The 26173-nt window shown below is 42.8% G+C and overlaps 1 protein-coding gene across 1 annotated transcript in view; it reads right to left on the bottom strand.

The window, feature by feature from the left end:
* TEX10 (testis expressed 10) overlaps positions 1–26173 on the bottom strand; it is a 52825-nt gene that overhangs the window by 21068 nt on the left and 5584 nt on the right. The window contains exons 3-10 of the mRNA XM_069958564.1: positions 25230–25476; positions 20141–20247; positions 17624–17862; positions 16772–16910; positions 13037–13212; positions 8644–8821; positions 7110–7198; positions 2512–2645 (exon numbers count right to left, since the gene is read on the bottom strand). Of these exons, the coding sequence (XP_069814665.1) occupies positions 2512–2645; positions 7110–7198; positions 8644–8821; positions 13037–13212; positions 16772–16910; positions 17624–17862; positions 20141–20247; positions 25230–25476 (1309 nt within the window). The remainder of the gene's footprint in view (positions 1–2511; positions 2646–7109; positions 7199–8643; positions 8822–13036; positions 13213–16771; positions 16911–17623; positions 17863–20140; positions 20248–25229; positions 25477–26173) is intronic.

Here is a 26173-nt window from a genome sequence, read left to right as displayed (position 1 = left end):
TGGTGGTCACTACTGGGCTTTATTCTGTCCTCGTCGGCTTTTTACGGCAGGGACAGAATGGTACTGTACGGCAGGGACAGTAAATGGTACTGATGCAGGAGCTCAGCTGTCAGCATGACAGCTGATCTCCTGCTGCAACTACCCGAAGCGGTAATTTACCGTTTTGGGTAGTTTTAACCCGTTATATGCCGCTGTCAAGTCATGACAGTGGCATGTAACGGGTTCCGGTCAGGTGCAGTAATATACTCACCTGATCGGAAGTCCCGCAGCGAGGTCCGGGCCTCCGATCGTCACCATGGCAATCCCAGGGGCCTTCTGAAGGCCCCCAGGATTGCCAGGGTGAAGCCTCTACACAGCCATACAGTGTATTGTAACAGTGATCAAAAGATCACTGCTTAGTGTACACTAATGTAGAGTAATGTTCACAAGTGTAAAAGTAAAAAAATGTTTGCCCCAAATTACACAAAAAATCCCCCCCCCCCAAATAATAAAAATGCATTATATTCCCTATACATAATAAAACATTACATAAAACCAGGTAAAAAAACATAAAACCTATAAAGGTTTGGTATCGCCACGTCCGTAACGACCCAATGTATAAAACTAATTTTATTAATCATATCGCATGACACAAGAAAAATAGAAAAAAAACTACACATCTTCCCGCAAAAAATGAGACCAAAGCCAGCTCTGTCTTACGAAAGATAATAATAATAAAAAAAAAACAAAAAAAAAAAAAACGCTATGGATCTTGCAATGTGCCAACAGTTTTTATTCTTTTTTTCCAGGAAGATAGTTTCTATTGTGCAAAAGTAATAATAATAATAATAATCAAAATTTAGTATAAACTTAACCGTAGTGACCCAGAGAATATAATATTTATGTTATTTTTACCTTATGCTGAATAGCGTATGTTTAATATTTAAAGAACAGGAAAGAATTGTTATTTTTCATGATATTTTGATGTTTTTAACAAAAAACACGAGAGTGACCAAATTTTTCACAGAATATAAAGTGCAATATGTCACACAAAAATCGCTAGCATACACACAATCGCTAGCATACATTAATGTATCACGGCGCTATACTTGCAAAAAAGGAGAAAATTTAGCTTGGTCATTAAAGGGAACCTGTCACCCGGGATTCCGACGCTGAGCCTGCCCGACCCCCAGTGCAGCCGCTGACCCGGTCCCCAGACGGAGCTATCGGCGCCAGATGGTGAACGCGCGCTGTAGGTAAATTACATGAGATGATTCCGATGCCCATAGAGAATGACTGGAGCAGTCATTCTCTATGGGTGTCGGACTCATCTCTGGAGCACGCGCGCACGGCTGACAAAGTCGATATCTCCATCCCGGGATATCTCTGTCTCAAGCAGACTCTAAGTACAGATCGCCGATACTACTGATGAATGCTATGGCATAACATTCATCAGTAAATGCAAACTAGAAAAAAAAAAACAAAAAAAAACAAACGTATGAAATAAACCCCTAATAAAAGTTTCAATTACCTCCTTTCCCATAATAAAAATACAAATAACCAGGAATGCTGTTTTCTTTAACTATATATCAGAAATAACTTTATAAAAAGCGGTCAGAACTTTTCTTTTACATCAGTAAAAATACCAATAAAAAAACAAAAAACAAACAACAACAACACCACCAATGCCCTTCAGTTATGAAGGGGTTAAATAAAAAATTGGTACCGTATTTTCCGGCGATGTTTAAACCCTGAAAGATCTTCTTAGAAGTCGGGGTCGTCTTAGACGCCGGGTATGGTGGGGGGGTGTTTAAAAATGGCCCCATCCCCACCGTATGGGGCAACCACTATAAAAAAAAAGAAAAAAAAAAAAACAACATTTAACTCAGCTGGGGCCTGTTCGCAGGATCAACGCGCCTCCCGTACCATTCCCGGCGCAGGTAGTGTGACGTACACTACCTGCGCTGGAGACTGAGATCGCCGAACGTCTCATCGGAGAGGTTTGGCTCTGTGAGAGCTTCAGGAGAATGAGAGAGGCTTCAAAAACTTCCGGCGCCTCTCTCATTCTTCCGAAGCTCTCGGCAGCCAAGCTTTTCTGAGCCTCTCTGATGAGACGCTCTGCTGCCCGGGAGGGGTTCGGCGATCTCAGTCTCCGGCACAGGTAGTGTACTTCGCGCCGACGCTGGGAATAAGCCCCAAGAGAGTTAAATGTTTGTTTGTTTTTTTATTTATTTTGCTGCAGTTAACCCCTGCCTGACCGCAGCAGGGCTGCGGTCAGGCAGGGGTTAACATTTTCTGGCGTATAAGGCAAACCCCTGACAATCTTTTTAAAAGTCAGGGGTCGTCTTATACGCCCAGTCGCCTTATACGCCGGAAAATACAGTAACTTACAGTTACTTAGTAGATACAGTACATGCTTAAAATATCTTCCTATCATATGCACTACAAAAATAAAAGTCTATGGCATTTTTTAGTTTATACATAAAACACAGAAGCTGTATTAGAAGTATACTTTATTGAAAAAAACACTACCTGCATGACTTTCCAATGATGTAAAAAATATGGATGTTCAGTCAAGTAAAGAGAGATTGGGGAGACTCTGGTACTGCTCACTCTAGAAGATAGTTTATTACGCTGCATCCATGACAACTGTTCTGCAGAGAATCCTAAAAAAAAAAAAAAAAAAAAAAAAAAAAAAAAAAAATTTAAATGAGAGCTCTGTAGAGAACTGTAGTCATGCCAAAACCAAAGACACAATAGGAATATGTATCTGGATAAAGCAGTAGCCATTCTGCTGTCTCAGATGTATTATATGGGTGCCACATGAAAAAATAAAGGAATAGCTAAACCCTGAAACAACCACTGGTGACTCATTTTAAGGCTGTCAGAAAACACTAACCCTAAATCCTTCTCTTCTGAAGTCTTTGCCAACATAGAACTGCCAGTGATACTCAGAAATTACTATAACCTTAACATCTGTAGTAAACTATAATGTTTCTTCTTTCTTTTACTTTTGCTAATTTCTCATACATATAATATAGTTGCCTTTATTACAGGATTTTTTAAGACTGGCTATTAAAATCAAGCTCCATTTCCCTAAAATCTGTCTTCCTAAAATCCAATACTCTTGTCAAACCATAGGCACTGGAACCTAAATTTTCTTCCACTCTAACTTCAGATACCCAATCCCCATTAGTAAATATTAAATCTAAAATGTTCTCTACTCTGGTTGGTGACCTTTAGAGATGCCCCTGTAAGGGCTTCTATTACATTCTTACTGTTAGATGTTGAGTGGAATATCCCTTGTGCACTTACATATGACATGTTAAAAAGTCAACCATGACTACAATGTTCCCCTTTACTGATATTTTGGTAATTTCCTCCATAAACATGTTATTATAGTCCTCAGTTTGCCTCGGAGGCCTTTAGATAACACCTATCCTAATACCAGATCCCTCTTTGGACTGCATGCAAACCCTGAGTGTCTCCAGCTGTTTATATGTATTTGGGATGACTGATGATTTTAGGTAATCCCCAACATAAATGGCTACCCCTCCATACCTTCTCTCTGCTTTATCTTTTCTGTACAAAATATATCCTGGTATGGCTATTTCCCAATCATTAGAGTCTTTGAACCAAGTCTCTGTTACAGCAACTAGGTCCAAAACATCCCTAGACATAATGGCCGTCAGCTCACAGATCTGTTTTTTTAAGCTGTGAGCATTCGTACACGTTACTCAAAAAGCATTGCTTCGTTTTTTTTTTCCTTTTATCACCAACAACTGCATCAACCCTACTAAACACATCAACTGCACCACCCAGTACATATAGTGCACAAATGAATGCATTTTTAGAAATCCCAATACACTTATTCACCTTAACTGGTCGGGGACAGAAATCCTCAAATATATTTGTCCCCTTTATCTAGTTTAACCCCTTCAGGACTGGGCTAATTTTCATTTTTGCGGTTTTGTTTTTTCCTCCTTGTGTTTAAAAGGCCATAGCGCTTGCACTTTTTCACCTACAGACCCAAATGAGCCCTCATTTTTTGCACCACTAATTGTACTTTACAATGGCAGACTTAAAATTTTCCATAAAGTATGCTGTGAAACCGGAAAGAAAAAAAATGTATAGTATGGTACTGTGTTAGCCAGAAAAATCCATATCGTGGTAAATACTTGTAATCAAAGTATTTTAGGAGTGATATCTTTATTGGCCAATAAAAACTGTTAGAGCTCTGAGCTTTCGGGATTCACAAGACAACTTCACAAATGAATGTCTTACAGAAAGTCATTCATTTGTGAAGTTGTTTGACAAAGGGATCGTGTGAATCCCGAAAGCTCACAGCTCTAACAATTTTTTGTTGGCCAATAAAGGTATCACTCCTAAAATACTTTGATTACAAGTATGTACCACGATGTCACTTATTTTATCTGACTGCTTTTAAAAAATTAAAACCTTTTAAAAAAACGAAATGCGTTTAAAATTGCTCTATTTTCAGCCTTATAATGCTTTTATCCTTTGTGCCATGATCTGTACTTTCCAGTGGTACCTTGATTGTGTACATGCGACTTTTTGATCACTTCAAAAAAAAATTCTGGATTTGATGTGATGTGCGAGATCAGGAATGTGATAACTTAAAGGGGTAGTGCAGTGAAAAACCATTTCCCCTCATTCCCTCCCTACATGAAAAGTTATATAACTTCATAATATACTTTGGTAGCCAATTCTAGCATCTTACCCCCACTTTTCCTGGTCCCGCTGGCTACTGGAAGTCAAGATCATCTTTCAGCCCCAGACGCCATTTTGTGTCGAGACGTAGGCAGACACCGCATGATCTTGGGCGTTCCTTAGGCTCCCGGGAACTCCCTCCCTGCTTGGCACGCCTCCCCAAGCTTTGCTATTGGGTCCTGCTTTACTCTGCCTCTTTCTGTACAGCTATGTCAGTACTATTAGAACTGCAAGTCCCAGCGCACCCGATGGTGATACACATGTCAGTCCAGTGTGTATGACCATCGGGTCTGCTGGGACTTGCAGTTGACAGGGTAAAGCAGGTCATACACTGGCCTGACGTACCCCCTGGCGGCACCGCTGACAACCGCACCTACCGTATATACGATCGCCCACCCGGTGTATACAGTCATGTACGAGTGACCCCTTCACCCCCTGCTGGACTCAATAAACTCATAAGGACAGGAGTTGGATGGCCACTGTGCAGCACTGTCCTTATGAGTTCATTGAGTCCGGCAGCTGTGCGGCACTGTCAGCTGTGAGCAACGCTGGGGGTGCATCGATGGTGGTGGTGGGTTACAGGACACAGGAGGTGGATGGCAACTGTGGCACTGTCACTTGACTTCCAGTGGCCAGCGGGACCAGGAAAAGTGGGGTAAGATGCTAGAATTGGCTACCAAAGTATATTATGAAGTTATATAACTTTTCATATGGGGAGGGAATGACAGGAAAAGTTTTTCACTGCACTACCCCTTTAATAGTCCGGGCAATTACGCACACGGCGATACCAAACATGTATGTTTGTTTATTTTATTCAAACTTTTATTAGGGGAGGGGGATTTTTTTTTATTAATAACACTTTTTAGTAATACTCTTTTCTAATAAAAACACTGTATTACTCTGGTCTGCTGAGGGGGGGGGGGGGGGGGGGGGGGGAAGGGGAAACAATACATTTAAATGCAGCTGTCAGTTTTGACAGCTGCATTTAAATATATAATTAGCGGGTGTGGCGGTCCCGGGCTACACATAGCACCCGGAATTGGAGTGGTTTAGAGTGGGGTCGCCACGCGAACCCTCTCTAAACCCCCCTCCTGCATCAGGACGTAAATGTACTGACTGATGCGGGAAGGGGTTAAATGTCTGTCAAAACAATCCGAATTCCTTATGAAGTACCTGTGTACCTATCCGTTGATCGATGCAAACCATCCCTTTTATACATCTTAGTTGGATCACCAGCTAGAATCAAGCCTTCAGCCTTACACCATTGCCTTAACCATACATTAACCCCTTCATGTCAGCAATACATATATATATATATATATATATACACACACACACACACAAATATATTATAATATATATATATTTTCCTGCTGCACATTCCCCGTGCAGTAGGAATGTATATACATTCCTTACAGTGAGGGGCTTTAGATGTGTGCGGGACCGCTGCGGTCCTACACACATCAGTGTATCTGGAGCTCAGCATAATGACATTAACCCCTTAAATGCTGTGATTTATAGCATTTGTGATGTTTAAGGAAATCAATGACAGGTTAAGCACCTATCACTGAATGATCAGACGCCCGCAGCCATGCTGTACCACAACAGGCGGGGTTAAGATACCTACCTCCTTCCTGACTGATTGTTCATGGGTGCATAGAGTCTACTCTCAGGCAGATCCCCAATAAAACGGACCTATGCATATACTGATTTAGCAATCTAATGATTGCATATTTAAACAGTGAAATAAAAAAGTGTAACCCCCCCCCATAAAAGTGTAAAATAACTCCTTGCCCAATATAAAAATAAAAATATGTAAGTAATATGACGCGGCTCCATTATAAGGGGTTTGCAAGAAAATAATCAAAATATACAAACTGACAGCTGCATTTAAATGCCCCACTGGCCTGTCTGCCTTTTCTTTCAAATTCATGGGACGTCTCCTTTTAATTCATGGACCCTAATCCAGCACAGGGATGTAAGGCGCATTTCTAAAAACAGTACATTTGTATGTCTTTACATAGAGTTTATGCTTGCGGTAGACATCTTATTTTAAAGATGCACCAGATCAAACAGTATGATCCACAGCATAATCCACTGTATGAAATCTGGTGCATTTGTAGACTTTATAGTCTGCACTGTAACTATTAGACAGTTTTAATAAATCTGGGTCAATGTGCTCCAATGTGTAGTGTCTGATAAGCTGCAACAGTTCACAAAAATAGACTTCTCTCATGTAGAGGCAGAAATAAGCAGCATTTGTATTTCTCTGAAATTACAGTAAAATTATTTTGTCATGCAGTAATTCAGTCAAAATTTTTAGTACTTAGATTACACATTATTTTCTATTTTGTTAATGTAAAAGTTAACATTATGAACAAATTACAACTATACTTTACCTGTAAGGGTTGAAAATAAAAAACTAAAGTAGTCCACATCAAACATTGTAGTTTCAAGGGCTGAGTACATCCAGTTTCCAAATGAAGACCTATAATAACAAACAATTACTAACCTTATAAACCTGGTAACTAATCTTAACTAATTGAGCCTTAAAGGGGATGGCTTAGAAAAACATGGCTGTTTTTTTCCCCCAGAAACAGCACCACTCTTCTCTCCAGTTTGGGTAAGGTTTTGCAATTAGGCCTATTCACTTAAATGGGATGAAGTTGCAAGACCCCACAAAAACTGGAGACACAAGTGGTGCCGTTTCTGGAAGCCTTGATAATATTTCTTGCTGCTAGATTACTTTCTTGAGTTCCCATCAATCTATAGGGGATAAATATATTTAAAAAAACAACAAAAAAAAACAACAACTTTATATCCACATGATTACTGCAGGCAATCACTGGCCGTTGATTTCTCCTGCAGTGTTAAAGGGTACATGAAGAGCAGCACCATATCTAGCCATAGCATATCATTATTTTTTATAGACATTTTTCTGTTTTTTTTACTTTGCAATTTGTTTTTTAGGAGGTTTCACATTCTCTCTCTCTCTGCATCCCCCCCATTATTTTTCTTCTCTTTACTCTCCCCCTCCATAGACTTCTCTGCTATGGAGCTGACTACTCTGAGTGTTCATTTCCACATGACTTCTAGGAGAGTGGAATGAGCGTACAGATTTGCTACGGTCTTATTGAAAGTCATACATGTAAGCATCACCACAGAGGGCAATGAGTGGCAGCAGTCGTCACAAATTACGTATATGATACATATGATAAATAATGTCTGCACAGCAAGTCTATCTCCCTACTCATTCCTATCAAGGGACCAATTTGCCTCCCATATGAATGAACAGAGAAAACAGGCTTCCCATGCACACACAGGTTACTGTAACATTCTGGAAGTTTCTTTGCCAATCATGTGATACAGCCAAGCACCGAAAAAGTGGATACAATATAGTATAGTAATGGGCCAGATAATTAAAAATCCATTTTTATTAGTCTTCAGCCTACAAAATATACAGACGAGTATAAAAATCACATGGTGTACAAATATGACCGGTGTTGGACTATGCAGGACTATGGGAAAGAATGGCCTTTGTTGACCATAGCAACCAATCACAGCTCAGCTTTTATTTCACCAGGGCTCATTAATATATTAAAGCTGAGCTGTTATTGGTTGGCAACAAAGTAAATTCCTACTGCTTGATAAATCTCCCCCTATGTCCTTACACATGGTTTCACATATTACACTTTGTAGTTTTTTTTAACAAGCTGGAAACTTAGATAAAGGAGATAGATTTTAATTTTAAAACAGAGGAGCGCTGGATTTGTTCTGAACAGGAGTGTTTCTGCATACTATCTCCATGCTAGTCAGCTGTGGTTAGACTCAAGAACCTGCTAAGAACTGTTGCTTGTGATCTGTCCATTATGTATCTTCTTTTAAAATCCTGGACACCCCTTTAAAACACTAATATAGATGCAAAATACTCACCGAGCATGGAATATACCAATAAGCTTGGAAATCAGGGTAGGTGAAAATCTTTCAGTGATACAGAATTGACTTAAATGAGCCAACAGATCAGATGACAACACTGGGATAAAGTACAACAGCTGCACCAATTCCAACTGCAAATCTTCTGGCAGATGTACAAAAAACCCATCTTCAGAATCTAGAAAGAATGAAAAGAATAACACAGATGGAATCAAAGTACTAAACCACAGACACAAATCTATCCAGTCTTAAATCCTGCAATATTGAACCAGAGGAAGAAAAAAAAAAACCTCCACAAGAAAAAACAAACAAACTCTAAATTACTCTAAATAATCAGATCCCCGAATCACTAAATAATTTCTCTTCATGTATTACATAACTTGTAAAAGAAAGATCCAAACCCATTTAAACTCTTTGATCCAGGGAGTTTAAGTTTAAGGTAAGGAATTATTCCCCTAGTATGGGGCAATTGGCATTTGGCTAAGGTTATCTTTCCTCTCTCTGAATCTACATAGTAACATCATGGGTCATGACAATTGACTCAATTACACAGGACTGGTACATTTGAACAGTCAGTGTAATGGACTATATGCTGACTGCTTTATCAAGTTTTATTGCACAGCTATGCTATTCATCAGTTGGCAAGTTGTAGAGTTTGCTATATAGTTTTTTGAGTATCATTTATTTCCTAATGAATAGCACATGACTACACATGTAATGAAACGCCAACGCCACATGCTGGGCTGCGCGTCAGGATCCTTTTTTCATAGATTCCCAATGTGTAGCCCAACGTGGGGCTGAAAACGTGATGTTAACATAACCTTAGGGCCAGTTCTCACATAGTAAAATCGGTGGAATTCCACCTGCCTCAGTGTCATACAGTCTGTCTACGGAAAGGACTTGCGCACCTCCGCTCAAAGAATTGACAAGTCAATTATTTCAGCGGAGGTGCGCGAGTCCTCCCATAGACAGACAGACTGTACGACACTGAAGCAGGTGGAATTCCACCACAGTGACAGCCTATTTTCTTAATTTTACCATGTCTCTCTTGTGCACTCGTATTCAAAACTAATCAATATTTTATGTTGTCAGGCATGTAGTTGTCAGCCAGGAAGACTTTTTTTTTTATAGCAAACTCACTGTCATAATTGTCTCTCACTCCTATCATGGTTTGTCAAACTGCGCATGATTGGGGTGGTTGTGTAGCCACAGCCGGAGAGGCCTTTATTTCTAAATAGATACAGTATCTGTCATCGTAACAGGAGTAGCAACTCACATCAGGCACTGAAGGTCAAAACATAATAGTGGTGATCTTGCTACAGATATCTTATCTATGTAGAAATAAGCATCTCCAGATGTAGCAAGATCACCACTCCTATCATGCTTTCACATTTAGAAATTAGAAAAAAAAATCCAAAACACTCCTTATATCTGAAAGCCATATTCCCCTATAAAAAGATGGATGAAGCAAAGTTTTCAGTTCTATAGTCAAATAGAACTCCGTAGTCAGAAACTGCAAAGGCGGCAGCAGCACCATGCAAGGCAGTCATAGGCTATGATTACACACAGCATTTTGGGCTGTATTTTCTCTCAGTATTTGTAGACAAAAATCAAGAATAGACAATGAAAAACTATAATAGAAAGATGTGAACAGTTTCTGTGTTTTCTACCAACTCCTGGTTTCAGTTAAAAAAAACTAACCAAAATAATAAGCCAACCAAATACTGACCAATACCAGTAATACCAAAATACAAACCAAAATAATGAGCTGTGGGAACATAGCCTCAAAATTGCAAAAAGTGTTTTATTCCATCATGCCATATAAAGGCAAGAAACAATAAAAATTTATAAAATGTAGAAACGTTGCTTGTCTTTATATGCCATGATGGAATAAAGGGCATTTTATACTTTGCACTTCATGACCACGTTGGATGCTGTTGCCATCTTTGAGCTTTCAGGCCATGTTCACACAACATACGTTGTATGAACATGGCCTGAAAGCTTAAAGATGGCAACAGCATCCAACGCGGCCTTGTAGTGCAAAATATAAAATGCCTTTTTATTCCATCATGGCATATAAAGACAAGCAACGTTTCTACCTTTTACGTTGTATTGCAATGAATGGAATCCTGGCCAGAGCTTATACACATAATATACGCTCCAGCCGCAGGAAAAACTGACAAGTCATTGAATAGCGTCCACAGAGAACCTGTCTGTTCACACCAGGGCTTTGGAGTCGGTAAGCCGCAGCTCCCGACTCCTGAATTTTATCCGGACCGACTCCCGACTCAGACTCCTGCTCCTTCATAAATGGCGAGTCATATCTGGGGAGTTATCACACTGGCTCAGCAGCTTCTCCCTAATGAGTTTTTTTTCTTCTTTCTGTTTACTATGTTCACTGTGCGGGAATAATGTTATATTAGATCGAACAATTACGCACGCTACGGTATATATGATGTTTGTTTAATTACTTTTACGTGTTTGATTTGTATAATGGGGAAAGGGAGGTTACTTTACCTAAATGAGGAACTTTGTCTTTTTTTTGTTTTTTTTAAACTCACATTTTAAGTCCCCCAGGGGACTATTACATGCAATAATTAGATTGCATATACTGATCAATGTACACCATCGCATCGGCAGTCTTCACATGAAAAGATTACTGATCGGACTGCGCAGAGGCAAGTATTCTTCCTTTGGTAATGAGGGAAGAACCATCATAATCCCTGCAGTGTGATTGCGGAGGCCCAATCCTATTTAAAAACCCAAATCCAGTACATATCAGCTGCTGTATGTCCTACAGGAAGTGGTGTGATGTTTCCAGTCTGACACAATGCGCTCTGCTACCACCTCTGTCTGTGCCAGGAACTGTCCAAAGCAGTAGTAAATGACCATAGAACACCACTCCTGCTCTGGACAGTTACTGTTAAGGATAGAGGTGGCAGTAGATTCTGTCAGACTGGAAATATAACACTTCTTGCAGGGCATACAGCAACTGAAAAGTACTGAAAGCACTTGACTTGACATGTTTAAATAAAAGTTAAAATTACACAAGTTGATTAAAAGTACATTAAAAGTTATATAAATGTGTCTATACAATGTATTACTGTATCTGTACAGTTCTGCCACACTGGTAGCTGATAGAAATCCAGGAAGTGAAAAAAATGGCCCCTGTGCTAATCCACATTGTCTCCTGCTCCCTCTGCTATCCCCTCCTTAGGAGACAAATCTTCCATGCCTCTGTTTTACATTGTGTGTGTTTGCTGATGATGCATACAGGGGGCAGGGCGTGATCTCACAGGAGGCTTGGCTGGATAACCTAATCCCCTGACCGAACAGAAGCGGCTGCTGCACTAATTTTACTGATTGTAATGGGTGGGGGCTGTGATGATCAAATGAGGGAAAGCATTGCATTCTGGGAAATGCCAAACCAGGAAGAACAGAAACACAAAACAGAGCAAACCCGCCCCAAATGGACTTTTGGTAGTTTCAAAACTGGGATAGACAGGTAAGTAATGCATTATGCTTCTGCAGAAGTTTCTTTTTTTTTTTTTAACCTCTACCTGGAGTTCCCCTTTAACAGTGAGGACCCGGCTGCTGATAGCAGTCGATCCTCACCAGTTATGAAACTTCTTAGCTACACAGCAGATAACAGCCTACGGGAGCCTATGCCGCACCCATACAGCATGGGTCGTCAATAGGTTAAAGGGGAACTGTCATTTTAAAACAGCTTTGTAAAAAAATCATTAGAAGCCACTGTCAAAAAGCATCCATAATTTATAAAACCCAAAAATAAACCAGTAGAAGAATCAGAAAAATCTTTATATAAATAAAAAGATCTTTTATATCCTCATGGGGGATACATTAAAAATTATTTACAAACTTAAAAAGCAAAAAGATCTCTTCAAAGGGCCATAACTTTCCATTTATTTTTTGTCGCCATAGCTTTTGCATATTACATTTCAGCCAGTGTGTGGTAAAAAAAAAAACAAAATATCACTGTTTACAGTGATACCAAATTTTTATAGCTTTTTCCTAGTTTTACTACTTTTTCATAATAGAAACTACAGTACATTCCAAGATCCATAGCGGTCTTATTTTTCTGTTTAAGAAGTTTGGGCTAGTGTTTTTTTTTTCCTTTGGGGGGGGGGGGGGGGGGGGGGCGCTGAAATCGTGGGAGAGTATATCTTTTTTATTGATACAATTTTTAAAAATATTATATATAATTTTTTTTAACTCTTTTTTCCCCCGAGCCAATTCTGCCGCAGTTTCATTCAGTTTCAATTTTATAGCATAGGGCGTTAGGAATATGGCAATACCAAATTGTTTTTGTTTTCTTAATTTTTTTTTTTACCCACTTTAAATTTATATACCATTAAAAAAATATTTAATTCACCATATATTTGGCATGCGGCTGTCTGGAGGTTCTGAAGCAGTTCCTTGTTTGATCGAGCTGCAGCTATATAAATAGTATCAATAATGAGAGCAGAAAGTTGATGGTTTTTTGCACCAAGATGAACAAGTTGTATTGGGAGACTTGCAAGCCAGCGAGACAGCACTTTACTTCGACTTCTGAAAAAGAAAAAGTATATATCAAAATAGTAATAAAGCAAGGTTAACATCTTGTTTTCACATCCTGTTAACACATGCTTTTTTAACATTGTTTTCTATGTTTAACAGGATTCAACAAACAACTTTTAAATTTCAACTTAATTTTTATTACAGATAGCTCAAGGCCCATAAGGTAGAAATATCCAGGGAGGGGGTGGGGTGCACAACATAATCATAATAAGGAAGCTCTACTGTCCCCAAACCACCACAATGCTGCGTTACCAGCTTGAAAACAGCCATCGAGCTCCTGCTGCTCCCGGCTTCCTGTTTTGTAAGGGCCACACTGGAACTACCAGCTCAGCCAGTCAATGACTGCAACGGTATCCTGCCTCAGCCACCAATTGGCTGAACGGGCAATACTGAATGGGGTTGTGACATCACTGGACCAAAAGCTTCAGAAGCCCAGAAGGGTAACTTTAACAGTGGCTACGTGCGGCGGGTTGACAGGGATGGGTAAACAGAGCTTTTTTTATTATATTTCCCCCTGCCCATCCTGGCTTTTTTAACTTTCCCTGGAGTACACTTTTAATGTTTCACATAGAAACATTTTTTCTGACTCTGGTAAAACTAGCTCTGACTTACTCCACAGCCCTAGAAATTACAAATCTATTGGTCCGTTAACATGGAACGATTATTGTTCGAATTTCCACAATAACGATTGCATCTGAGCGATAATCGACTCCACGAACACCGCAAACGATCAAATGACAAGCAAGAAATCGTTCATTGTGATCTTTCAACACGTTCTCAAATCGTTGTTCGCAGATTGCTTTGTGTAAACAGTCTTTCACAGATTCACCCTGTGTGTGAGATGGGCTTAAAGGATAACTCACGCATTTTTTTTTTCCTCTTAACTTACACACATTACAAAGTTATATAACTTTGTAATGTGCGTTAGTCACCTGTCTGGAGCCGTTCCGCCTCTTTTCCAGCAGCCTTTTCATTGGCTGGAATGCATCACATGGCTTCCAGCTTGCTCAGCTCTGATTGGCTGAGCAAGCTGGAAGCCATGTGATGCGATCCAGCCAATGAAAAGGCTGCCGATGCGCACGCTTCACTCTTGTTCATGCCATGGGAACACGGAACTAATGAAGAACTGAAAACGCGGAAGGGGGTTGACTAGGACCGCAGGCGGCCGGACTTTTGAATGGCAATCGACTCACGAGGGATGGCGAGTATAGGGTCTGTGTGTGTTTATGTTTGTTTTTTTTTCCCCTGACGGAGTTGTCCTTTAACCCTTAGACGACCCAGGGCGTATAGTTACGCCATGGAAGTCTGTCCCCAGACGACCTAGGGCGTAACTGTACGCCCTGGGTGTTTCTCACGCTATGAAGCGCGCTCCGGAGCGGAGCGCGCTTCATAGCAGGTGGGGGCCGGCTGCAATCAGCAGCCGGGACCTCACCGGTAATGACACGCTGCAGCGATCGCGCTGCCGCGTGTCATTAACTCCTTAAACGCCGCGATCGCGGCGCGACCGCGGCGTTTAAGTGTAAGTGACAGGGGGAGTCCCCTGTCACTTACCGATCGGGACCCCCGCAGTGTGACTGCGGGGGTCCCGATCGGTAAAACGGACTGCCGGAGGTTTCTCACCTGCCTCCCTGCGGTCCGATCGGCGCTCTGGTCACTGAGCCTGCACAGGCAGGCTCAATGAGCAGATCGCCGATAACACTGATCAATGCTATGACTATGGCATAGCATTCATCAGTGTAAAAATCCAAGTAGTGAATGTAAAAGTCCCCCAAAGGGACTTCAAATGTGTAAAAAAAAAAAAGTTAAAAACACTATTACACTACCCCAAAACCCCTCCCCCAATAAAAGTCTAAATCACCCCCCTTTCCCATTATATAAATAAAACATATAAAAATAAATAAACAAATAAACATATAATATACCGTAGCGTGCGTAATTGTCCGATCTATTAAAATATAACAAGCGTCATTGCGAACGGTAAACGGCGTACACGAAAAGAGGGAAAAAAGTGCGCGGATTACCGATTTTATGTTACATTATATATATAAAAAAATTAATAAAAAGTGATCAAAACGTCCGATCTTCACAAATATGGTATTAATAAAAACTAGAGATCATGGCGGAAAAAATGACACCCCATACAGCCGCGTAGGTGAAAAAATAAAACCGTGATAAGCGTCACAATAGTCCCATTTTATTTATAATTAATTGCCAAAAAAAAGGATTTCATTTAAAAAAAATATATAACATTAGAGAATCTGTGTAACCTGCATATGGTTGTGTTCGTACTGACCTATAGAGTAATAGTATCATGTCGCTGTTACCATATAGTGCATTACGTAGACACAGGAACCCCCCAAACGTTACCATATTGCATTCTTTTTTGCGATTTCACCAATTTATATCTTCATAAATAATATATTTGGAATTCCATCATACATGTTATGGTAAAATGAAAGACGCCATTACAAAGTACAACTATTCCTGTAACAAATAAGCCCTTACATGGCCTGTAGATAAAAAACTGAAAGTGCTGGAGCTCTTAGAAGGGGAGGAGGGAAAAACGGAAACACTAAGATCAAAATTTGCGCGGTCCACTGGGTCATTTTGGGCCTGGTCCTCAAAGGGTTAAGCGATTCTAAAACAACCGCAATAACGATTTTTTAAACTATTTTTACTTAGTCTAAATGCCGATCATTACAAAAATCAAATCGTTGCTTTAAAATCGATGAACGATCGATTGGGGAAGTTATCGCTCGGATCAATGGACCATAAGGGTGTGGAATGCATTTAGATATAACAGGTGTTGGATTTTGCAGGTAATGTTTTAGGCACTATACAAATTTTCTTAACATTAACAGTTACAGTGTGACCCCCAACCTGGCGCATCTTTAGGGTTAAAGAGAACCTGTCACCCCCCGTGCCGGGGTGACAGGCTCCTGACCCCCTGTTAGATCCCCCTATACTTACGTGATCCCGCAGATTTCAGCGCCCGAAGCCGGCGCGCGCGCTGAGAGAGGAGTCCTATGCGCATAGAGAATGACGGAGCATCGGACTCCCCATTCATTCTCTATCTGACTCTGCTGTCAGCGCACGCGCCGGGCTTCGGGCGCTGAAATCTCCGTGACCCGACCGGCTCAGGAAGCGGGACCACGTAAGTATAGGGGGATCTAACAGGGGGTCGGGAGCCTGTCACCGCGGCACGGGGGGTGACAGGTGTCCTTTAACCTGTTGCTATCGAACATGCACCCATGGTGGATAGATCAGTCATCAGTTAAGAACAGGTCCTCAAGTTTAGCAAGTGCAGAATCCCACCGTGCTCAGTGTCCTGCAGTGTCTGAATGGGAGGGTGCACACGCCTCTGCTCCTGCCGCTCTCCGCTCAAAGAATTGGCATGTCTGGCCCTTACAGTGCAGCCATTTTTCTGAATTGCTGTATAGATTTTCTTTACAGTGGGACAAGATCATGTATATGCAACCTAACTGTCAATGATAATCAGCTGACAAATAATGGGAGGAAAACACACAATATTACCAGCCAATCATCTTACCTTCCCTGGTTGAGACACATATCTTCTTCTTTAAAGTAAACCTTGTTGAAAAATGACAGAAGCATGGAACGTACAGACAACTGAAGGTCTCTCTGCTGATACATCATGTATACGGCATGAATCAACTTTTCTGTAGCCACTAGAAAATAAAAGAGTAATAACAGAATTTCACTAAAACAACTGGAAACAAAAAGAATTGTCCCATGATATCAGATATCCGTACTGCAATGGACCGACAGACATTAACAAATTCACCAGAATCTGGTACAACTCTCTCATTATACCCCTAGATGATAGGTAACAATTTAAAGTAGAACTTTAGAGTCATCTAATCTGCTGATCTGTCCCTATAGCAGATGGGGCTCTAAGGATGAAGGCAATTTTGTGCCCTGATCTGCAGCACTTTTTTAAGGATAATTGTATATGCTAATTAGGAGTTTTGGTGAGCTGGGGGGACGACTAAGCAGACCAGCCCTTCCTTACAAACATTAACAGAGCAATATTCATATGGAGGGCACCAAAATGTAAGGGTATGTGCACACTTCAGAAATTTGACGGAAAATTCGTTGCGGATTCCGCCAAGTTTCCAAAGTGTGCACATACCCTAATAGAGAAGTAGGGTAGGCATAAAGCAACAGCTGCACAAGAGTCTACAGTACCTAAAACTGTCCCTTTGAGTAGAAGTTAAAAACCATTAGGTCTGTGCAACAGGAAAGAGGGTCGAACACTGACAAGTCCTAACGTACTTAGGTTTTGAGTATTCCATAACACCTAGAAAAGTAGTATATTACGTTTCCTTGCTTAGTAGTTCAAAATGTAACTAGAAATTTAAAGCAAACAAAAATTTCTCACCTCTGTTTTTTTGCACATATAACAGCCTGTTGGTTACTTCCAAAAGTCTTTTTAACTGCTTGCTGTTCAGCTTCCATCCACTCACCAACTTTTCTGTTACAAATATTCTTATCATATTTAGCCATCCAGAATCCTCATGAATTGTTGAGGAATTTGCCAAGGTCACCATTATGTCACATAATGTTAAATTTAGCAAAAGATGATCCAGCCCATTATGAGAAAGAAATTCATCTTTGTTACTAAAAAAAAAAAAGTTTAAAGGAGTATGTGCAAAACAATTAAAGGGTAACAGTCATTACACAATTTTCAAAATCTCAATCTACAGCAGATGAGAAATAAAGCATGTTTGCAATGTATATTCATTATTATGAGCCGTGTCTCTCTGTACTGGCCAGGTCTTTCTGTGTTTAGTCCTTTTTAACCAGCACAAGACTAAAAAGCTGCCTGGATGTCAAGTAAGTATAGCTTTATTTGGAAGCGAAGCTAAACCACCTTGACAGCCCGCCCCACCAAGCCACCTACCCCATTTTGATATCAGCATCAAGGCATGTCCAGTCTAGGGGATGCCTTTCTCTTGGGGCCAGTATTTGGGATGAAATACATCAATACCCTATGCCTGCAGGGCCTCCCTGCCTTCATTAAGCCTAGGGGAATGGCAAAATAGAAGGTAAACATGTAAATGGCAAACTTGCTTTATTTCACATCCCGTTGATTTTCATTTTAAAAGTTATAATGACAGTATTAGACACTCACTGCCGCTCCTACCCAGGGGCTGGATCCAGTCGTGGGAAACTTCTACCAGTTTTCCACAACTGGATCCAGCTTTCCCCAGCCCCCAGAGAGGAGCGGCAGTGAGTTAAATGGCAGCAAGCTGATGAGGGGATATACATATACTTTCTATACCCACTGTTTTTAGAGCAGAGCAGTGGTTTGTATGCATTTGCAAAAATATCTAAAGGCCCTATTCCACGGAACGATTATTGGTCGATATAGGCCGATAATCGTCCCGTGGAACTTCGTTCATGTCGGCTGATAGTTGCAGTCGTTTGTTTTTCAACATGTTAAAAAAACAAACGACTGATACAGCAACGATCTGCTGCCGTCGCTCCGTGGAATAGGAGCGTCGGCAGCAGGCGCTGCTGTATGCTAAGAGCTGCCCGAACGACCTAGCGATCACCCGGGCAGCCCCCCCGCAGCTTCCCGGACTCACGCCGCTTGCTGCTGCCACGTGGAATAGTGGCGTAACTTGACAAGCCCTGCAAGATTAAATATTAGATGAGATGGAAATATCCATTTAGGGCCCTATTTCAATTTCCAACCCAATCAGGAAGAGATCACCCTGTGCAAGGGTCAATTTACACAGAAAGATTATCTGACAGATTATCTGCCAAATATTTGAAGCCAAAGCCAGGAACAGACTATAAACAGAGATGACCTCAAAGAAAAGCCTGAGATCTTTTCCCTTTTCAAATCTTTGGCAGATCTGTAAGATAATTTTCTTTCAGCCAACGAACAAGCAAACACTTGCTCGTCACCCAATTGCTCACTTTCAACAAGTCGTACTTTTCAAATAATATGCAGTCAGCTGCACATCTCTCTGTGTAAGGGTATATGCACACAGAGTAAATGTGGTGGATAGCTCAGCGATGATTCTGTCGCTAGCCCCAACAACCAACACCATGCCCTTCCCTGCGCGCGCGCTCTCCTGCTTGAAGTTAAACCAATCAAAGACTCCATTCTATGCTTGAGCTGATTTTGTCGTCTGCTCAAAGAACTGACATGTCAATTCTTTGGGCAGACAGTGGAATCTGCATGGCCATAGAATGGAGTCTTTGGGACAGGCAGAGAAGCAAGCGGGAGTGCGGGGGAGGGTCGAGCAAAAGAATCCTTGCAGAGTTATCCGCCACATTTACTGTGTGTGCATATACCCTAATAAATGCTGCGTGGCCGATGACTAAGTAAGGGAAGTGCACACTACGGAATCCAGGAGGATCACCTGCCGCAGATTCCGCAGCTCGCCCCCGCGCTTCTCCGCCTGTGCCATAAATTCCACTCTATGGCACAAGTAGAGAAGCGCGCAGCCACAAGCAGGGCCAAAGCTGCAGAATCCACAGCGGGTGATCTGCCCGGATTCCGCAGTGTACACGTACCCTAAAGGAGTACTCCAGTGCTCCAGTTATATTACCTTGTAAAATGACTTTAAAATAAATATATACTTTTTTCTTTATATAGCCACTTCTATTGAGTGGCAGCAGTAAGGGGTCACACAGGCCTCTCTGCTACCATCAATGCTTATGTTAGGAACTGTAGGGGCCCTTTAAGTCCACTGTTCATTGTGTAATGGTGGTGATGTCAATGGGAGCCAGGCAAGCTGCAGTAACCCTGCACCACTACACAATATATGGCACATATCAACTGATCAAGGGGGTATCAGGTCTTTACACTATACTGGTCAGCAGTTTTTTGAGCCCGGAAAATTTCTTTATGCTCACAAATGATCAGTTTTTCTTAAATTACCCTTTTTTTATTTTTTTCTTCTGTAACGTATCATGCACAGTGTAGGGAAAATGCTTCATAAAATGATGCTTGAAATCTTTAAGGTAACTCTTCCTAAGCCAACCATCCTGCAGAACAAAAACAAGCAATTGTAAGTAAGCATTGCTTTATTTGCCAAGATAAGCATAGCAATTACCTACATGTGTTCAATAAAACCATTAAAAAAAAAAGCGTCACTAAGGATGCACATTTTGCTGACAATAGCATTGAAAGGCAGTGTAATCACAGCGGTGACCTCCTTATTGCCTATAAGTTGGTATGGAAATGGTGATTTGATATACCCTTATGGGTTACCTCTTATGGAGGCTCTGCATAACACCATAATAAATGTAGTACAGGCTTTAGTAAGTGCAATGTTGCATCATCTTATCAGTCACCCATCTATCGAAAATCTGTATGCCAATTATTCCTTTTCTGCTACAAAATTTGTGGCCACTCCGACCAGAACATGAAGCTGCTTGGTGTGAACCATATATGGCTTTGTTAGTCTGCATTTCGGTATTTGTCTCAATGAAAGGGATGGAACAAATGTTAAGATAATAGATTATTTTTAATAACAAACTTCTTATCTTTTATTATGTTTGAAGCTTTGATCAATGAAGGTCCAGATACTGAGACCCCCACTGATTGCAAACACCATGGTGCAAAAGTGCCTAGCTGTGTACTGTGTTCATTTATTTCTGCTCAGCTCTCATTGTAGAGTGGCTCCAGCAGTGTCCTAATTTTTAGAAAGTCTATGAGACTCAAAAAAAAAAAAACAACACCACAGTCTTGACTAAGGACAGCCAAACACAAAGGAACAGGCACAGTCCTTGACCAAATGTCACTGATGCACGTATGTCCAGGTCACACTGAAGCAGTGCTTTCTTCCTCATTACACTTTAAAGGGGCAGTTCAGCAATTTTTTTCTTTTAAATCAACTGTTGCTGTATGTTCTACAGCAGTGTTTCTCAACCTTTTCAGGCCAAGTACCCCCATGTGACAAGATGCTCCAGCCGAGTACCCCCAACGATGCCATCCATTAATAACATTGCCCGGGGTAGATTTACATGTACGTTTCACAGCAAAATCCACTGCGATACTCTGTACTGTTATGGCCTATGGCTCTGCATTCTCACAGAAGATTTTCAATCTGCTGCGAGAATGTAGCCGCTGCCTATTTACCTAATTAGCTGCCGGCCCCTAACAGATCCTGCTTACCTGCCTGTACTTCCACCTGCTTCTCTGGCTCCCAGCTCACTGACAGCCCGCTCATCCAATCAGTGGCTACGGTGGGACTGTGCACTGATTGGCTGAGCAGGCTGTCAGAAAACCGGGTGCCAGAGAAGCAGGTGGGATATATCCCACAGAGATGGATATGTCCCCCTGGAGCCAGATACCTCCCCCCATGTAGTCAAGAGGCCTTCTTCTATGTAGCCAGATATCTCCCCCATGTAGTCAGATACCTCCCCCATGTAGTCAAGAGGCCTTCTTCTATGTAGCCAGATATCTCCCCTATGTAACCAGATACCCCTTTTATGTAGCAAGATATCTCCCCATGTAGCCAGATACCTCCTCCCCATGTAGCCAGATAGCTCCCCCCATGTAGCCAGATACCTCTCCCCATGTAGTCAGATACCTCCCCATGTAGCCAAATACTTCCTCCCATGTAGCCAGATACCTCCCCCATGTAGTCAGATATCTCCCCATGTAGTCAGATACCTCCCCCATGTAGCCAGATACCTACCCCCTTGCAGCCAGACATCTCCCCATGTAGTTAAGATACCTCCTTCTATAGCCAGATACCTCCCCATGTAGCCATATATCACTTTTCCTTTTCCTCTCTATCTTGCCCAGACCACCATGATGATTTCTTGCAGCTACAATTTACCTCTTGCCAGAGAACCTGCCAAACATCTTAGGCATCACAGTTTTCCTTTAACTTCCCTCCCTTTTTCCTACCTATAGGCTCCCATACAGTAATAATTTCGCTGTTTGGTGTAATGCGCTGTAAAGTGAGTAGGTGTGTGGGTTGTCCCCGTATTTAGGATCCCTCATTTAAAAATAATATCCCCTTCTATGACCCCCCATATAGTAATAATGCCTCCTGCCCTGCCCCCATAGTAATGCCCACCATTCTACTCCCTCCCCCTCCTGCCCCAACAAACAAACAAAAAATCATACTCACGTTATCCGCCCATGGAGGGGATCTTCCTCTATTCTCCAGCCTCTGAGCCACAAGGAGATTAAGGGGAGAGTAAGGTCTGAGGGGGAAAAGAAGGAAAGAGGAGGATAGAGGAGGTAAAGAGGGAGAGGAAGAGAGAGAAGGTGTAGGGGGAGAGGAAGAGAGAGGAGGTGAAGGGGGGAGAGAAAGAGAGAGGAGGTGAATGAGGAGAGGAAGACAGGGGAGAAAGGAGGTGATGGGGGAGAGGAAGACAGGGAAGAGAGTAGGTGATGAAGGGAGAGGAAGAGAGGAGGTGAAGGGGGGAGAGGAAGACAGGGGAGAGAGGAGGACAGAGGAGGAGAGTGGTGATGGGGGTGAGAGAAGGTAATGGGTGATGAGAGGTGAGAGGAGGTGGTGGGGGTACAGAGGAGATGATGGGAGTAGGGAGTAGATGATGGTGGTAGAGAGGTGATGATGGTGGTAGAGAGAAGGTGGAGGGGTACAGAGGTGATGATGGGGGAAGAGAGGTGATGATGGGGTACAGAGGTGATGATGGGGGTACAGAGGTGATGATGGGAATAGAGAAGAGGTGGAGGGGGGAGAGAGCTGATGGGGGTACAGAGGTGATGATGGGGGTAGAGAGGTGGTGAAGGGGGGAGAGAGGTGATGATGGGGGTACAGAGGTGATGGGGGTACAGAGGAGGTGGAGGGGGAAGAGAGGTGATGATGGGGGTACAGAGGTAATGATGGGGGTAGAGAGGAGGTGGAGGGGGGAGAGAGCTGATGATGGGGGTACAGAGGTAATGATGGGGGTAGAGAGGAGGTGGAGGGGGGAGAGAAGTGATGATGGGGGTAGAGAGGTGATGATGGGGGTAGAGAGGTGATGATGGGGGTAGAGAGGAGGTGGAGGGGGGAGAGAGTAGGTGGAGGGGGGAGAGAGTAGGTGGAGGGGGTACAGAGGAGGTGGAGGGGGGAGAGAGGTGATGATGGGGTTACAGAGGAGGTGGAGGAGGGAGAGAGGTGATGATGGGGGTAGAGAGGAGGTGGAGGGGGAGAGAGGTGATGATGGGGGGAGAGAGGTGATGATGGGGGTATAGAGGAGGTGGTGGGGGGAGAGGTAATGATGGGGGTAGAGAGGAGGTGGAGGGGGGAGAGAGCTGATGATGGGGGTACAGAGGTAATGAGGGGGGAGAGAAGTGATGATGGGGGTAGAGAGGTGATGATGGGGGTAGAGAGGTGATGATGGGGGTAGAGAGGAGGTGGAGGGGGGAGAGAGTAGGTGGAGGGGGGAGAGAGTAGGTGGAGGGGGTACAGAGGAGGTGGAGGGGGGAGAGAGGTGATGATGGGGTTACAGAGGAGGTGGAGGAGGGAGAGAGGTGATGATGGGGGTAGAGAGGAGGTGGAGGGGGAGAGAGGTGATGATGGGGGGAGAGAGGTGATGATGGGGGGAGAGAGGTGATGATGGGGGGAGAGAGGAGGTGGTGGGGGGAGAGGTGATGATGGGGTAGAGAGGAGGTGGAGGGGGGAAAGAGGTGATGATGGGGGAGAGAGGTGATGATGGGGTAGAGAGGAGGTGGAGGGGGGAGAGAGGTGATGGGGGTACAGAGGAGTTGGAGGGGGGAGAGAGGTGATGATGGGGGTAGAGAGGAGGGGGGAGAGAGGTGATGATGGGGGGAGAGAGGTGATGATGGGGTAGAGAGGAGGTGGAGGGGGGAGAGAGGTGATGATGTAGTGGTGCGCTGGGTTACCCCGCCGGGGGCTTCTGCTGCACTGGATTGTGGACCGGGAGATGGGGCACACCACTTCCACAGGCAGCAGCGTCAGCCGTAGGGGAGAAGCGGCGGCAGGTGGACATGGGGGCCGCCCTATATCCTGGTCCACAATCTACTGCAGGAGCCGCGGGCAGGGTAGCACCACTACCCCCTCACAACTCACTGAGGCCCTGCTGGTCCGGCCGCCTGCGGGGACATCAGCCTGCCACCGCCGCATCTCCTCTCCGCCGGGTCACCTCAGGCAGCCTGTTCGGGATTCGTCCCCATGTTGCCGTATATCCTCCTAGAGCCCCCGGCTGGACGCTGCAACCCGATCCGGCAGCCGCGGGGGAAGAGCATGAGGCTGCCGGATCGGGTTGCAACGTCCAGCCGGGGGCTCCAGGAGGATATACGGCAGCCTGGGGACGAATCCCGAACAGGCTGCCTGAGGTGACCCGGCGGAGAGGAGAGGAGATGCGGCGGCAGGCTGATGTCCCCGCAGGGCCTCAGAGACAGTCAGTTGAGAGGCTGCTGGTTTGTGACCTCGGACTTCATCCTTCCCCCAGCAGCCTCACCATGTCCTGTACCCCACAGAAAGCTGGTAAGGTTGCTGCTGGGGGAAGGATATGAGAGCAGCGGCAGGGATAGGTGCCGCGACACTGCTGGCACCCAAAATAATTTTTTTCCCCACGTCCCGGCGTACCCCCTCAACCTGCGGTGCGTACCCCCTGGGGTACGCGTACCGCAGGTTGAGAAACACTGTTCTACAGAATGTAATGTATTCTTTTCAGTCTGACACAGTGCTCTCTGCTGCCACCTCTGTCCATGACAGGAACTGTCCAGAAGAGGTTTTCTATTGGGATTTGCCGCTTCTCTGGACAGTTTCTGTTATAAACAAAGATGGCAGCAGAAAGCACTGAATTAGACTGAAAAAAAACACCACTTTCTGCAGGACATAGAGATTTTTTTAATAGAAGTAAATTACAAATCTCTGGCACTTTGTGGCATCAGTTGAGTAGAAAAAAAATGTTTTTGTTTGCTGAACTACCCCTTTAAGGCAACCGATAAAGCCAACGACGTATACAGTATAAGAGGACTGTGACGACTGCTGTACTATGACATTTGACAACTATAAGTGTGTAAATAAAGAAATTACCATTTTGTGTGGATCATCCTGGAGTTCACTTAGCTTCCAGAGGAGGAAAATTATGCTGAGCACCTGTTGTAGAAGATGATGTGCTACGGGCTCTAGAAATTTTTCATTAATATTCCCTATGGTGTTTTCAGGTGCTTCCTCAACCCAACATTCAATCAAGATTGGAACAACTGCTTGAATAAACTCTTTCAAATTGTATGAAGAGGAGAAACATTCTTCTGTGTTGGTACCTTTGTCCGTCACCATCCTTCAATAAAATAGTAAAAAAAAAAAAAAAAAGAGGAAAAGAAAATGATTTAACACCTGTTCGAAGCAAAAAAAAAAAAAAATGCAAATCTGCATTGTCTGCAAGTCTAATGGTACTTTTACAAGGAGCGATAATTCACACGATCGCACGATTAGCGATTCTGAAGAAACAATATGTTTTTCATAACGATCAGCGTTTAAACGGAACAATATATTGTACGGAAAAATCGTTTGGCGATCGTTTGAGCCTGTCTCACACATAGCTTAAATCGGTAAAAGACTGTTTACACGGAATGATCTGCGAGTTTTTGCAAACAACCAATGATGATTTGAGAACTTGTTGAAAGATCAAAATGAACGATTTCTCGCTCGTCACTTGATCGTTCGCTGTGTTTACAGGGAACGATTATCGCTCAAATGCGATCGTTATCGTGCAATTTCGAACGATAATCGTTCGGTGTAAAGCCACCATTAGGTTCCTTTTAGATGAACCAATTTTTAACGATAAACAATTGCAAATGAGATCATTTATCGTTAACCAGAAATCGTTCACCATGTTACACAGAACAGTCATTAGTTATGATCATTTACTCATATCTGATCCCAGCAAATGGAGGAAAAAATTAAATTAATCGTGTTTAAGACCGATATTTTTAAGCTTTGGACAAGATATTTAAGTTATTATCTTGGACAAGATA

The sequence above is a fragment of the Dendropsophus ebraccatus genome, chromosome 2 (assembly GCF_027789765.1).
Source record: "Dendropsophus ebraccatus isolate aDenEbr1 chromosome 2, aDenEbr1.pat, whole genome shotgun sequence".
Classification (NCBI taxonomy): Eukaryota; Metazoa; Chordata; class Amphibia; order Anura; family Hylidae; genus Dendropsophus; species Dendropsophus ebraccatus.
Note: the sequence above shows the minus strand (reverse complement) of the source record. Positions and strands in the feature narration are given on the sequence as shown.